This window comes from Mus caroli, chromosome 4 (genome assembly GCF_900094665.2).
Source record: "Mus caroli chromosome 4, CAROLI_EIJ_v1.1, whole genome shotgun sequence".
Classification (NCBI taxonomy): Eukaryota; Metazoa; Chordata; class Mammalia; order Rodentia; family Muridae; genus Mus; species Mus caroli.
The window spans coordinates 88,221,840-88,237,166 of record NC_034573.1 but is presented as its reverse complement, the minus strand read 5'-3'; the positions used below and the strand labels follow the sequence as shown (position 1 = coordinate 88,237,166).

The 15,327-nt window shown below is 41.1% G+C and overlaps 1 protein-coding gene across 4 annotated transcripts in view; it reads left to right on the top strand.

Moving 5' to 3' along the window:
- Window positions 1–15,327, top strand: part of LOC110292766 (cytochrome P450 2J3-like) — a 50,538-nt gene that overhangs the window by 28,811 nt on the left and 6,400 nt on the right. Inside the window, exon 9 of one of the 4 annotated variants that reach the window (XM_021160318.1) lies at window positions 2,925–5,920. The exons of 1 other annotated variant lie outside the window; for it this stretch is intronic. In XM_021160318.1, coding sequence (XP_021015977.1) covers window positions 2,925–3,103 — 179 coding nt within the window. In that variant the 3' untranslated portion in view covers window positions 3,104–5,920. Of the gene's footprint in view, window positions 1–2,924; window positions 5,921–15,327 lie in introns of those variants that run through there. 2 more of the 4 variants (XM_021160321.1, XM_021160320.1) reach the window with 2 other exon arrangements.

The window sequence follows — 15,327 nt, the reverse complement described above, 5'->3', positions numbered from 1 at the left end:
AGGTGGAACAACATTATGAACTAACCAGTACCCCGCCGGAGCTCGTGTCTCTAGCTGCATATGTATCAGAAGATGGCCTAATCGGTCATCAGTGGAAAGAGAGGCCCATTGGTCGTGCAAACTTTATATACTTCAGTATAGGGGAACGCCAGGGCCAAGAAGTGGGAGTGGGTGGATCGGAGAGTGGGGTGGGAGGGTATGGGGAGCTTTTGCAATAGCACTGGAAATGTAAATGAAGAAAATAACTAATAAAAATAAAAAATTAAAAAATAAATTAAAAAAATGGCAGAACAGTGGGTGAGGCTTATCTTTTTACTTGTAGTTTAGTTCTCCTTGTATTCTACTGAAATTATAACTTTCTATCACAATTGTGGGCACATTCACATTAAGACTCACAAAGGTAATGTTCTTATATCAGTTAGATACATAGTACTGCTTGTTTAGCAAGCAGTCACAAACTGTATTAGTAAGAACCTGTTACTGCTAACAGATTTCCACATGAGATCAGTGGCTTAGACAATCTTGGCTATCTTGCTTTATATCTTATCCTGAATGTTCATACAGTTGTGATAACAATCTCTTGAGATATCATGGAAGCACAGAGGCCTGATCAGTCCAAGCTGGGAACTGTAACTCCATGACAGGACTCTCTGCTTACTTGGCTTACCTCACATCCAGGTCTTTCATATTATTTCGACATACACTGTTATTCCATAGAAAGAACCAGAAGTTCTAGAAAATAACAAAATTCAGCCCTGGTGAAGGGAAACCTAACTATAAGTCTAGAGCACACTGTTATCCAAAAATCGGAAAATTCCAGTATGAATGACCAATATAGCAATGGGTTGTAATAGTTACTGATATTCATGAGTAATTAAATATATAGAGGGGTAAGGCAGCATTAGATTGTCAACACAGAGCCTGAAGAGATATCTCAGTGCTCTAAGAGCACTGGCTGCTCTTCCAGAGGACCCAGGTCTGATTCCTAGTAACCACATGAAAGCTTACCACCATCTATAATCTCAGTCTCAGGGGATCTGACACCTTCTTCTGGCCTCAGTGGGCATTACATACATGTGGTGCAAAAAATTTTGAAAGAGAAATATCAGTGGAAACAAACAGATGAACAGTGTCAAAATATTTTCACTTATAAAAATTAAAAAGCTGTTTAAGGAAAACCAACTGCCAGCAGAAAGGGTAGATGAGAACACAGTGTAGCCTAAGTGGCATCCTCCCAACAAGGAAGATGCTCATGGCCCATTGTGCCCATAAGATAAGGAGATACTTAGAAAAATACCTCTTATAATCCTAAGAAAAGAAAAACTTAAAAGGTTGAGGAATCATCACGTGTCTGGAGGACCAAAGAGACAGCACAGATAAGCCAAGCATGTGACACCAAGGGTGTCCTGCCAACAGCTGGCAAGCCTAGTGGCATCTGTTAACCATCCTATCATAAAAGTTCCAATGTGTAACCAGAATCCTAAGCTAGAAAATGATCTGGAGCATGAGGTAGCCCCAACAAAGTTTTTTCTGGAAATTAAACTAAATACAATAAAGATAGATAGTTAATTTTGTATTTCCTCTGATGATGCAGGGAAGAAGAGCTGAGCTATGTGACATGTCTTCAGGCTGTGGACATGAGTGCTGAGATGATATAAGAAAGTGAAGGAGAATCACGAGTAGTCAGACAACTGAATCTGGCTGATCATGGGCTCAGTTCTGGTCACACAGAACTGAATTCTTAGTGTTCAGAAAACAGCTGTTTCTAAGGCTGGAAACAGTCTGCATTTGGTACTGAGCAAATCTCTAATGCTCGTGCAGGTAGGGAGAAGCAATCTCCACTTTCTTTGCAGGATGGAGACCTGTCAGAGCAGAGATTCTAGAAGAGAAGCTAAGCAGTTTGTGCTCTATAAGAGGACAGCCCCTGCTTAGGGGACAGAATTACCATGCAAGGCATTGCTGCTCCTGGATGTTATAAGGGAATAACTGAAGACTTCTGGATGCCATTTTGGAACTCTGTGGGAGGATTGCTGACTGTTGTCAATTTGATCCTCTTATCTTGTCATCTTCATCTTTGAAAGGGACAATGACCAGGTTTAGATGTGCACTTATTAAATGATAGGCATGCCTGTCTGTACAGTTAAGCAGGAATGTGACTCCACATTTAAGACAGGAGACAGATATAAAATGAATGCAGAAACGTCAAGAATTATTCTGTTTCTAGTTGCCAGGTATGGATTTACCTGGCAGTACAGTTCCAATTAACAAACTAGAACCTTTGCAAGGGCAGCCTCTATGTCCCTGACTTTCTTGTTAGGAACTCATCTTTGACACCTGCTTACACTTTGAAATCTTATTTAATGCTCTAAGATATGTTCTACTTTATTTTACAAATGTAGATACATGTCTCCATGTATGCACATATATGAGCTGTGTTATGGTACCCATAGAGGCTAAAAGTGGGCATTGAATCTCTTAGACCCAGAGTAGCAGGTGTCTGTGAGCCTCCTGAGGATGGTGCTGAGATTTGAACTCCAGTCCTCTGATAGAGTAGTAAATAAACTTAATCATTAGCTACTTCCTTGTAAGGGTTATAAACATTCGATGATTTAGCAATGCAGCCATTGCATGGTGTATCATTTACATTTATTAAATGAATTTGAAAAGACTTGAGTCTAGTCACACATTCTCTCAGACAGCTCAGGCTCCTCCCTTCTGTTGTCCCACAAGAAGACATTTGACCTATGATTCTGAAGTTCCATATTCAGGGGAACATTCCACATTCAATCACTGTGAGACATAAAGAGCTAGACATACAGCCCAGGGTCCATTTAGGATTTGCAGGCTGAAACTCAAAACACCAGTTCCTGCAGGTACCAAGGCTAGCTGAGAAAGTATCTCATCTTCTGTTTTATTTCCTGTAGGAAAGCGAGCTTGCCTCGGAGAACAATTGGCCAGGTCTGAGCTCTTTATTTTCTTCACTGCCCTTGTGCAAAAATTTACCTTCAAGTCACCAGTCAATGAGAACCTGAGTCTGAAGTTCAGATTAGGCATCACCATTTCCCCAGTCAGCTACCGCATCTGTGCTGTCCCTAGACAATGATGCTGGAGAAGAAAAGGAGAACAGAAAGAAGTGAAGAATGCACTGCGTCACTGAGCCACTGCCCATATATGGAGGGCAAGAAGGAAGGTGACTGGGAAAGTTGGAAGGAATTAGACTAAGGTCAGTGGACCTATATTCTGGACTGCTGAGACCTCCAAATTGGTTGTGGATAAATCACTTACATGCTCAATGATAAATCTTTTCCTCTACAACTGCAAAGAGAACTGTGTTTCCTCCTAGTGAAAAGTGCTTGTAAGCAGGAAATGATGGTATACCAACCGCATAGAAATCACTGTCATATCATAGAATTATATCTTCAGTGTGCTTCCTGCCTGCTTCATAAATGTGCACTTGCTTCTAGATGTTAAGTTGGTTCCTTTGAGACTAATACAGAGATCTTTCCTCTATCTCACAGCCCATGGAAGCCTGCTGAGCACAGAACCTACCCCCAGTGGCACATTTCCTCCAATAAGCCTATAGTTACTTCAACAAAGTCTGATAATCAACTCTGTCTAGAAGATTGTGATATGCAGTCATTAGAACCAGGCCATAAGTGGAGTCTGAAAACAAAAGAGATCATATGGCACTTTTTAAAATTAAAGGAGTTTGTGCCCAAGATAAGACCAAAGTTTACTTGTGCAAAAAGCATGCTTCTGTATGCTTTTCACAAAGTGAAAAAAAAAATTCTTGGTATGATTCTAATAGACTTATGTGCCCCCTATATACAAGTTTACTCCAATAACTTTATAGGATGGATTTCTTTCTACAATCCAGAATAAGTCACTTATCAGTTATTGATTCATGAGTGGTGACAGAAAGCTTAGTTCATAGTTTCATCTGATGGAATGAATAAAATTCAGAACTGAGAAATCTTCCTATCTTCAGACTCCATAAGAACACAAAACAAGGTTTTTCTAGCCTCAGTCTGTCTACCATATGGCATTACTTGAAACATCTATGTCTATTCGTCTCTATTAGACAGGGCACAACAGACCACACAAAGTCCAGCTTGGTGAGCCAGGAATCTTATTGGGGCTATGAGAAGAACACAGGTGATTCCAAAGATACTGGAACCAAAAAGTCCCCTGCTTAATTTACAGGCAGCATCTGTACAACTGAAGAGTCTCGTCCCCATTCCCAATCCCAGCAACTGTTCACTCTTTGTGTAACCTGAGAAGCTGGTGAGCTGCCACGGACCAGGCCCAGTCGGCCCCCCTCAATCCATGAGAATCAGGGGTTCTGGCAGATGGGCATAGAGTTGGCAAGAATTGGGGTAACAAACAGACTGGACCCAAGGGAGTATGCTGGATCTGAATATACTTTGTCAAATCAAGCATCAAACTTTTTATACAGAAGAAAATAGGGAAGTTAGGTGACACATCAGCAAGGTACAATGAGGTTCCCTGAAGCTTATGTAAAACAGAGGAATACAAACACAGAAGGACTGGCAGGAACCAACTGGGATAAAATTCAATGTTAACAACTGGGAATCAAAAGCAGCCCCACCTAAGGTCCACTTAATCTTAGAAGTCAGGGGCAAGGGCTTCATGCCCTCATCATAGTTCCTATTCTAGTCTATTGTATAGTCCACCTTCCCCCTTAGGCCATAGTAAATACTTGTGTATGGGTGTAACTCAGCTATCTGTAGTTCTAAGTATCTACTTTGGTTCCTCCTTACATCACAAACTTCCTTCTTCCTAGGTAATGGTAAATTCCTGTGTAGGGCAGTGACTTAGCTATCCATGCCCAGGGTCAGATCAAGGACTGCCTAGAATCTAACTTAACTATATGTCAAAAACTCAATCCTTAGGAGCACTTATAATAAAGCAATATTAAGGGAAAGCACACAGATCCATTTACCAACTAAAGCAAGGACATTGAAGCATTCGTTATACAGGATGCCACGTTTCCAGGAGACTAAGTTTCCGTGAACTTTTCGCCTCAGGACAGCGCCCAGGTTTTTGGGGCCTGTCAAGCTTGTCACTACCAGAGTGGATGTAGCAGTGAGCCTTCTCACTTCCTTGAGGCAACATTAATAGCTCTCCCATAGTAATCATTGCTATGATGAAACACCCTTTGGAGTATGACCCTTTGGAGTATGAACCTTTGGCTGCTTAGTCACGAGATGCTGAAACCATTTTAGGAAGGATTAGGAAGTATGACTTTGTTAAAGTAACTATGGCCTTATTTGAGGAAATGTGTCACTGGGGGTGGGTTTTTCAACCTCAAAGCCATGTCTAGTGTTTTTATCTTTCTCTGCCTGTGGATCAGGAGGCTAAACTCTCAGACACTCCTCTAGCACCATGTGTTCTGGCTTGCTACCAAACTTCCCACCATGACAATAATAAACTAACTCTCAGAAACTGTAAGAAAAGCCCCTATTAAATGCTTTCCTTTCTAAGAGCTATCTATCTTGGTCATAGTATCTCTTCATTGCAAGGAAACTCTAAGAGAAGTAGGAAAACCACTAAGACTGTGTCCCAAGTGCTAGTCTAGTGAAGGAAGCCAAGGCAGGAACTGAAAATAGACAGGAACTCATAGCCAAGAGCTGATACAAAGGCTATGGAGCATTGTGATTTACTAGCTTGCTACTCATGACTTGCTCAGCCATCTTCCTCATGAAACCAGGACCACCAGCACAGGGGTAACACTAGCCATAATAGGATGGCCCTCCCTCATCAATTACTGATTAGAAAGAGCATTACCTTGCCTACAGACTGATCTTAGGAAGGCATTTTCTCAATTGTGATTCCCTCCTCTCAGATGATTTTGGCTTGTGTCATTGATATAAAAGCCAACACAATAAACAACAAATACAACAAGCAAGGCTTAATGGTGTGTGTGTGTGTGTGTGTGTGTGTGTGTGTGTGTGTGTACAAAAGATCCTGTGTAACACTTCACATGTAAGGAGGTCAGAGGGAATCTTGTAGCAGTTGTCCTATACATCCACAATTTGGGTTCTTGAGATTGAAATCAAGTTGTCAGGCTCAGCAGCAAGTGTCTTTACCGCTGAGCTAGCTTACATACTCAGGGGCATTAGAGAACTGAAATTATACTCATTTCCATTTTGCTATATTCATAGTAGTCAATGAATGGAAGCCACCAGAGTATTCATATGCCATGAATAGATAAACAATCTGTGGAACATAGATGAGACAGATGGGAAATTCATTCCTGAGGAATGAAATCCTGATGAATGGGACAGTATACATGGACATTCAGAACATTATGCAAATCAACCAACCTCAAAACCACAAATCCTGTTCTAATAAAATTAAATGGTGAAACTTGTAGACACAAAGGTATAAGATAGAGATGGGTAAGTTAGGACTTCTTTGATGGACATGTAGTTCATTTTCAGGACAGCAAAGTTCTGGCCGGTATTTGTACAATTTGAACATATTGAACACTATTGGATTGTACATTTAACATGGCAATAAGAGATGTGATTGTTGGCACACATCATGAGTCACTGTACTCATGAGACTGAGATAGGACTATTTTATATTCAAGGTTGTCTTAGTTAGGGTTTTACTGCTATGAACAGACACCATGACCAAGGCAAGTCATAAAAACAACATTTAATTGGGGCTGGCTTACAGGTTCAGAGGTTCAGTCCATTACCATCAAGGTGGGAGCATGGCAGGCATGGCACAGGCAGAGCTGAGAGTTCTACATTTTCATCCAAAGGCTGCTAGTGAAAGACTGACTTCCAGGCAACTAGGATGAGGGTCGTAAGCCCACACCCACAGTGACACACCTATTCCAACCAGGTCACACCTCCAAATGGTGCCACACCCTGGTCAATAATATACAAACCATCACAAAGGTGATCTTGGCAAATCTTAGATTTATATGTTCAAGGACATCTCAGTATCTTCCTGTGATTATGTGCATAGGCATGCAGTAGTTCTCTGTTTTTGCCTGGTAGAATATCAACTGTGACTAGGGACATGCCAAGCTTAGTTAGAAAATTCCACTTCACAAGCCCCCAAACATGGAATTTTAACTGTGACAGACATTTGATGCACCTGAACTAACATCGCAGTGAAGATTGTTTCTAACGCACTGATTCCCACAGACATGGTTCCAGCCTGTCCATACAGTCCCATGACAGAGAGCTTTCTGTCTCATGGAGAGAGCATGTCCGAAGTGAAATATTAATTATTGGACAGGGCAGCAAAAAACATATTGTAATGGGGTGCTGCCTTGTTGTGCCAATGTCACGTGATAAGATATAATGGTAACAAAGCGCAATCATGTGTTGTAGATTCTCACTTCTTTCAAAATATCTTACTCCCTTTTCAGAAAAACTATCAGTACCCATTTTATAGATCAGTTTGTTGAGTATCAGTAAAATTAAATTTGAAAAAAGAACTCTCTAGTACAATCTAACAAGATTTGAGATCTAGAACTAAATGTTCTGCTTGTTGGTACTGCTCAGTGATTCTTCCTGAGGACTCACTGTTGGGAGCCATTAAGACAACACAATTATCCTGATCTCTGATTTGGGCCTCTTCCCCCGAGAAGAAAAGGGGGTCAAAAGCGGGCCGCTGACACGCCGATTCCGAGAACAACCACAGAATGTTCCAGTCCTGACCACATCCTGATACCACCAAGTTCCTGCTTCCCCGTGTAGCTGCCAAAAGAAAAATTTCTATTGCCCCACTCCTCCCGCTGATAAGTACCTGTACTTCCCCTTTTGCTTGTGCAATTCTACTGCCCCATCCTTCCTGCTGAAAGGCACTTCCCCTTCTGCTTGTGCATTTAAACCTTGGGTCTGGCTAATACATTGGGGCCTTGATGCAACTCAGAACGTTTCCATGTCATTATTCGCACAAGGTTCTCATCTCTCTCTACCCCCCAATTTGGTTCTTAGGAGAAGGTCTCCTTGAGACCCTCGAATAACTGGACCTGCTGGATGGGTCAACTCACTGCTTTGATACTATTGTATTTTCCACCATGGATCCATATCAAATTCTGTATCCTCATGGGCTAAATTCTGCTAACACTTCTTTGACTCTTAAGATATCCTCAAAGATTTCCTTTTCCTGGTCTTCTCCCCACTGGGTCTAATTCACAATTGCAATTCCTTTCCTTCTTTCTTTTCACCATGACGTCATCAGAGGTTGGACTTTCTAAGAGCTGTTAAAAAACAAAAACAAAAACCTGAGGTTTCAGCTCAGCATAGCAGTGAGGGAGTGGCAGAGCAGACCCCTTGAAATCATGATGACCAGAAGGATTTTTTCCTTTTCCCTTTTTATGGATCCAGTCCTCCAGATGTGGGTGTCATCTACAACCAAGAGTTCTCTCTGTAGTTAATTCCTTCTGGAGATGTTCCCATGCATATTTCCAAAAGTGCATCTTGCTAATATCCTAGATACTTCTCAACTTTTCGAGCTGACAAGGTCACCCCCACAGGTAGGCGCTGAGGGTCTATGAACTTGGTTGTCATCTCCAGAACATGCTTTTCTCTGACTGACCATAGCTATAATCTAGAACACATCCAGAGGTTACAAATAGAGACATTCATGTCACTTCAGAAAGACAGGCCAGTGTAGTATACATCTTCAAACAGTTCATTGTGAAATGTCAATGATTCCAAATGCTGAGAAGCTGCCTAATATGTAAGAGAGGCTAGAAGCTGTGGCTATGTCAGATAGACCTTGTCTTAGTTGAGGTCTTATTGCTCTGAAACGACCCCATGACCACAAGAACTCTTATAGGGTAAAGCATTTAATTGCAGCTGACTTACAGTTCAGGTTTAGTTTACTATCAGCACAGCAGAAAGTATGGCAGCATGCAGGAAGGCATGGTACAGGAAAGGTATCTTAATCCAAAGGCAGCAGGATGAGGCAGTGACACACTTCCTCCACCAACACCAGACATACTCTAACAAGGCCACACTTCCTAATAGTGCTGCTCCCTGTGGAGTCATTTTTATGGAAACCACCACAGACTTGGAACCAAAGGTACCAGAGTTATAGATGTATCTCTTTCTACTGTGTTTTCTGATACATTAGACTCCCATAGTTTTAGTTTCCTTCACCTACAGAATTCATTTAAATCTCCCACAGTATCTAGGTGGAGGAGAAGAAAATCGTGACATAATTCAAGATTGACCCAAACAATATTGCTTAAAGCCTTAAAATGTTGGGTGACTCTTAACAACACTCCAAGAAAAAATGACCACTTAAAAGTCAGATGGATATACCGTAGAAAATACTGGTACTGTGTGGGAGCAGATGACCTGGAGTTAGGAACAGTATTTGGAGGGATAGATAATGGTTCCAAGGAAAGAGAATTGCAGCTGAGAAGCAAAGCATGATTGAGGGTTAGTTCAAAAACATGGGGGAAGAAGAAAGTTTCAGCATTTAAATGGGCGCTGGAATGAATAGAAAATGGTCTTTTCAAGAAAGTGAATGCCACCTCTGGTGGCTTGAAAATGCTTGGCCCAGGGAGTGGCACTATTAGGATATCTGGCCTTGTTGGAGAAGGAATGCCATTTTTATAAGAAGTGTGTCACTGGGAGGGTGGGCTTTGTGACCTACTCATAGATGTCTGGAAGACAGTATTCTCCTGGTTACCTTTGAATCAAGATGTGGAGCTTTCAGCTCCTCCTCCAACACCATGTCTGCCTGAATGCTGCTATACTTTCTGCCTTCATGATAATGGATTGAATCTCTGATCCTGCAAGTCAGCCCCAACTAAATGTTGTCATTTATAAGAGTTGCCTTGATCATAGTGTCTCTTCAAACCAGTGAAAACCCTAAGACACTAACCAGGCATAAGAGGAAGCAGGCCCTGGAGGATGAGAGATTATGTGCCAACATTGATGGAAAGATACTACAGAGTATGGTGTAGGTAGGCAGTCTGGCATGGTTAAGTTATATTCACAACATTCTAGATTGTCCACTATGGGGCCAAAGATGTGGGTCTAAAGGAGCACTGGGAAGCATGAATTAGGATGGCAGGGTAGAACAGGGGTGGCTGAATCAAGAAAGTTTGAAAGAATGGGTCAGGTCCCTGTTGGGTATGTGAGTCCGGTGTGAGAAAAAGGTATACTTGCACCATGCCAGGGTGCCTGATTGATTTGCTTACTCTGATACCTAGATGTGTTCCTAACCTTGCTAAGAGACTGGGTCCTGAGGCTTCTATTCTGAATGCTAACTATGGAGATGGGGAGGTGAAAGGCATGTCATTTCCCTTTGCAGACTAGACATGCCACTTTACCACTGCAGTAAGTATCTGAGTTAATTTTTATTCAACTAGTTACAACATCTTCACCAATTGATGCTTATATTCCTCTCCTTAGACCCATATGAAACTCTCCTATAGATGACTTACACTCTGCAACAAAATGATGTCTAAGGTCTCTGGAAAATTCCCAGGGGGCACTTATAAAATGATCTAGACTAAGGATGGAATCTTGAAGGAGCTGAGGATGTGAACAGACTTAGGCATGGGAGTTTGATATCAATCAGCTCTCTCTGTGTGTGCCTATTCTGTACATTGTCTTGAGTCTTTGGTATCTGCTTTAGGGGTCCATGGTCCTGACCAATTTGACTTAACTGTAAGTGGACCCCAAAGATTAGGCTACTCCAGATGTGGTCATTCCAGAGCACTTTTTGAAGAATGGAGAGTTTTAAAAGGGAGAATCTTTTCTGCCACTCTCAATCGGTAGGTTATGACCAGGACAGAGTTCCAAGAGCTTTCCATCCTCTATACTGTGTAGTCAGCCCCTCTAATTGGGATATCATCAGATAACCCATGGTGGCTCAATTTACTTTGCTTGCAACCCAGCATTCTCTGAACCTGACACTGCTTTCAGACCTGCCCTATTTTTCACCTCCCTTTGCTTCTGCTGGGGATTTCAGCTAGCCTTATTTTGTTGTTGTTGTTGTTGTTTTTCCACAAAACTAAGAAGAGAAACCCAGATTCTGCCTTTTGCTCGCAGACAAAGCTAGACATCTGTCATCATTACAGATATATTTAAACATTCAAAGTTCTTTTTAAGGAGTGAACCTTTACAGGGATATAGAGATGAGTTTTAATAAAGGAATGGGGAGGAGGTGTGAATAAGGGACTACCTACTTCTGACAGTGTGAACCTCAACAATAGTTTTAATGGATTGGCCCCTGTCCTATAAATACTCCCTCAACAGATTTTTTTATTATAATCCCTTTTTAAATATCTAGTAATGTCTCTGCATATATTGGAAGGCAGGCAAGGGGATCCAGTGTTAAATCTGTCTCTTCAACTTTCTAGCCAACCAGTTACTGAAGACTGTGGTCATAGTTTTGGGAAATGAACAACTCAGCGTCCCCATGTATTCCAGGTATTGGCTCACATATGTTATCCATGTTTTTCAAATAACTTTGCAGTTCCTTAATTCCAGCAATATGTTCTGAGGATATATTGCATGACAAATATACGCATGAAAGTAGTAGAATAGACAATGAGGCAGAGCTGTCCCGTGTCCCACTGCAGCCTTAAGCACTGCAGAGATGAGGACACAGAACTAGCCAGATGTGCTGCAGCTGGAGCTCCAGATGAAAACCAAATGTGGTACAGAAGCCACACAGTGGATTGTGGGCTGCCCTTCATGTGTCAGGCTGGACTGGTTCTGACCTCTTTGTCTTCCCTCCTGGGCTTGTCTGTCCCCTCGTTCACTGTTCACAACTCCCTTTAACAGGGAAGCTGATAGGAGATGAGAATGCTGTCCAGTCTTACTGTTTATGAATAGATAAAAAGTTTTGAATTACAGCATAAAATCTGATACATACTTCACATGTTCTAATTATTCTTGGTTTTTGAATCAGATCCTGAAAGCCTAGAAATATGACTCTTGCTATGTTGCACATAAGTGACCATGTGCTGTTTCCTCAGAGTGTGGTGAGAGGAATGTGAGCAAATCCCCATCCAGGGCTTCCACAGGATGATATTCCTCTAGGCCCACTGCTGCCCATGTACATGTCTTCTCTTCATAGTGCAAAATCCTTTTCCCATCGTGGCCATCATGCCTCACCCAGTTTAAACTGTTCTCCTATCTGTATCAGCTGTAAAACAAAAAAGGCAACACAGAAAGACTCACTAGTGCTATGCTATTAGGAATGTTATTACTTACTCTTAATTATAGACTTCAGGAGCAGGCAAATTATCTCAGACAATCACTACAGAATTGTAATTATTAGTAATTAAGGGAATTAGTGTTTACACTCTTACCATAAGAAAACTCTAGTGGCGCTGGGAAGATGGCGCAGCAGATAAGAGCTCTGGGTGTTCTTCCAGGGGTCCTGAGTTCAATTCAATGCATCCACAAGGCAGCTCATAATATAATGAGATACGATGTCCTCTTCTGGCATTCAGATGGACATGCAGTCAAAAGCACCCATATATGTTAAATAAATACATCTTTTTTAGAAAGTTAAAAACAAGAAAAGAGCTAAGAAAAGAGTTCTGTGCTACTCAAGACCACATGCCCACAGAATTGGCAGGAAAGGCCCCCGGTTTAATGTGAATTCACTGACTTTGTATTATTTGTATCAGATAAAATCTTGCTATCTATATAGCAAGCACCACAGACTGCATTATTTAGGAACAACCCATTAATATTCAAAGGTATCCAGGCCAGGTCACTGCGTTGGTTCTTCTTGGCTAACCTGACTTATATGAGCAGGAATTCAGCTTATTGGCTGTTGCTCTAGGATGGCCTCAGTGCAACAATGTTGTTCTTCACAGCGTATTTCTCATTCTCCATCAAAACAGCAGAAAATTCTTTATTAAAAAATATTCGTTTATTTATTTATTTACTTTCACTTATCCACTTTACATCCCACTCCCTGCTTCCGGTCACCTCCCTCCCACAAACTCTTCCCCATACTTCTTTCCCTTCTCTGAGTGGGTGGGATCCCCTGGGTATCCCCTTACCCTGGCACGTCTAGTCTCTGTGAGGCTATGTGCACCCTCTCCCACTGAGGCCAGATAAGGCAGCCTAGCTAGAAGAATATATCCCAGGTACAGGCAATAGCTTTTGGTATAGCTCCTGCTCTAGTTTTTCAGGACCCACATGGACATTTGGTTCAAAAGCTGCACATCTGCTACATAGATGTAGGGAGGTCTAGGTCCAGCCCATGTATGCTGTTTGTTTTGTGGTTCAGTCTTTGAGAGCCCCAAAGGTCCTCCTGTGGAGTTCCTATCCCCTTCAGGGCTTCAATCCTTCTCCCTATTCTTCCACCATTCCCTTCAGGTCTGCAATCTTTCCCAAGCTCCATTCACTATTTGGCTGTAGGTATCTGTATCTGTCTAAGTTAGCTGCTGAGTATGTTTCAGAGGACAGTCATGCTAGACTACGTAAAGCAATTGCACTAAATTAGAGTCAAAACAAGGCTTCCCACTCTCTCTATCTATTCAGTATAGTACTTGAAGTTCTAGCCAGATCAATAAGACAACTGAAGAAGAGCAATTGGATCTTGGAATTGGAAACTGGAAAGGAAGAAGTCAAAGTACCACTATCTGTAGATGATGTGATAGTATACATAAGTGACCCCAAAAATTCTACTGGAGAACTGCCACAGCTGATAACACCTTCAGCAAACTGGCTGGATATAAATAAAATTAACTAAAAAAATCAGTATTCATCCTTTATACAAATGATAAGTGGGCTGAGAAATAAATTAGGGAAACAATATCCTTTACACTAGCCACAAATAATATAAAATACCTTGGTATAACTCTAACCAAGCAAGTGAAAGATCTGTATGGAAAGAACCTCAAGCCCCTGAAGAAAGAAATTGAAGAAGATATCAGAAGATAGAAAGATATCCCATGCTCATGAATAGGTAGGATCAACATAGTAAAAATGTCCATCTTACCAAAATCCATTTACAATTTCAATAGAATTCCAATCAAAATTTCAACAAAAATTTTATAGACCTTGAAAAAGTGAGTATCAGTTTCATATGAAAAAAAAAAAAAAAAAAACAGGATAGACAAAACACACAGGCCTGGTGAGGTTCAGACTAGGGGCCCATTACACATGACTTCCTCTGCATTCTGATAGCCTTTCCAAGTTCCAAGGCCAGACCTCATTTAAGGGGAGGGAATTTACTACAGTCTTTGGTTGGAAAACATTGATGTTACAGGGCGCATAATATGGAACCCAGGGAAGAGGAAAGTTAGACTTGCTTTATTCTCATTATTGCTTTCTGTTAGAGGGGAATTATAAAATCCAATTGCCTAATGAGGACCAGTTAAACTGAAGAAGAGGGCCAAATCTGGAGACTCCTATAGCTTAAGAAAACATAAAAAGGACACACATTCATCACAGAAAAAGAAAAACAATGCTCAATTGTTTTAAATACATTAAAAAAAAAGATAGTGTCATGAACTCTGAAGTGTGCTGCAGTGCATTTTGGAATAATATGAAATGGTCACTTGGGGAATAGAGGAGTGGAATCAGAATCATCGGGATTGGCATCACATTGATTCTCAATGTGAGCCCAGATAGTCACTCAAGAGATTCACAAGCCTTATGTATAAAAATGAATATAGATGTAAATGTGTGTATACATGCATTTAGTTAAGCACACTGTATAAATTCATTCCCAAGTTCTACCCTCTGACGAAACCTAGAGTCCCAGCACCCACAGAGATACAAGTGTGTCTCATGCCAGGTCCTATCTCCTACATATCATCAATCAGCAAATGAAAAAAGACTTCTGGAAAAGTGACAAATTCCAGGGCTGGCTTAGGCAAATATATGCATGAAAACATAATTATACCAAGGAGTCAGGCAATTTCTGCTGAATGACCACTGCTTTCCAGATTAGGACTGTCGGTGGCACCAAACAAGTAATGATTAACAACTCAATATAACCTTGTGACATATAATATTCCTTGTTAGGAATTCAAAAGTTCAAACTAATATTCATGACAGTAAATATGAGGAGAGAGCAAGCACTTGCATGTTAACCCATGTAGGAGGTTCATAGAACTCTCAACATCACAAGTTGGCACCTAGATACAGAAGATAATTTGAAGTGGAAACTTTGCTGATTAAACTTAATGAAGATCAGTTTGTTGATGGTTTCAAAATAGTTCTATTTATTGTAAAAAAAAAATATATATATATATATAGAGAGAGAGAGAGAAAGATTTTGGTAGACTCCAGCCTTATCAAGTGTTCCCGCCCAAAAAATCTCAAGCCTAAATGCTGTCAGGTA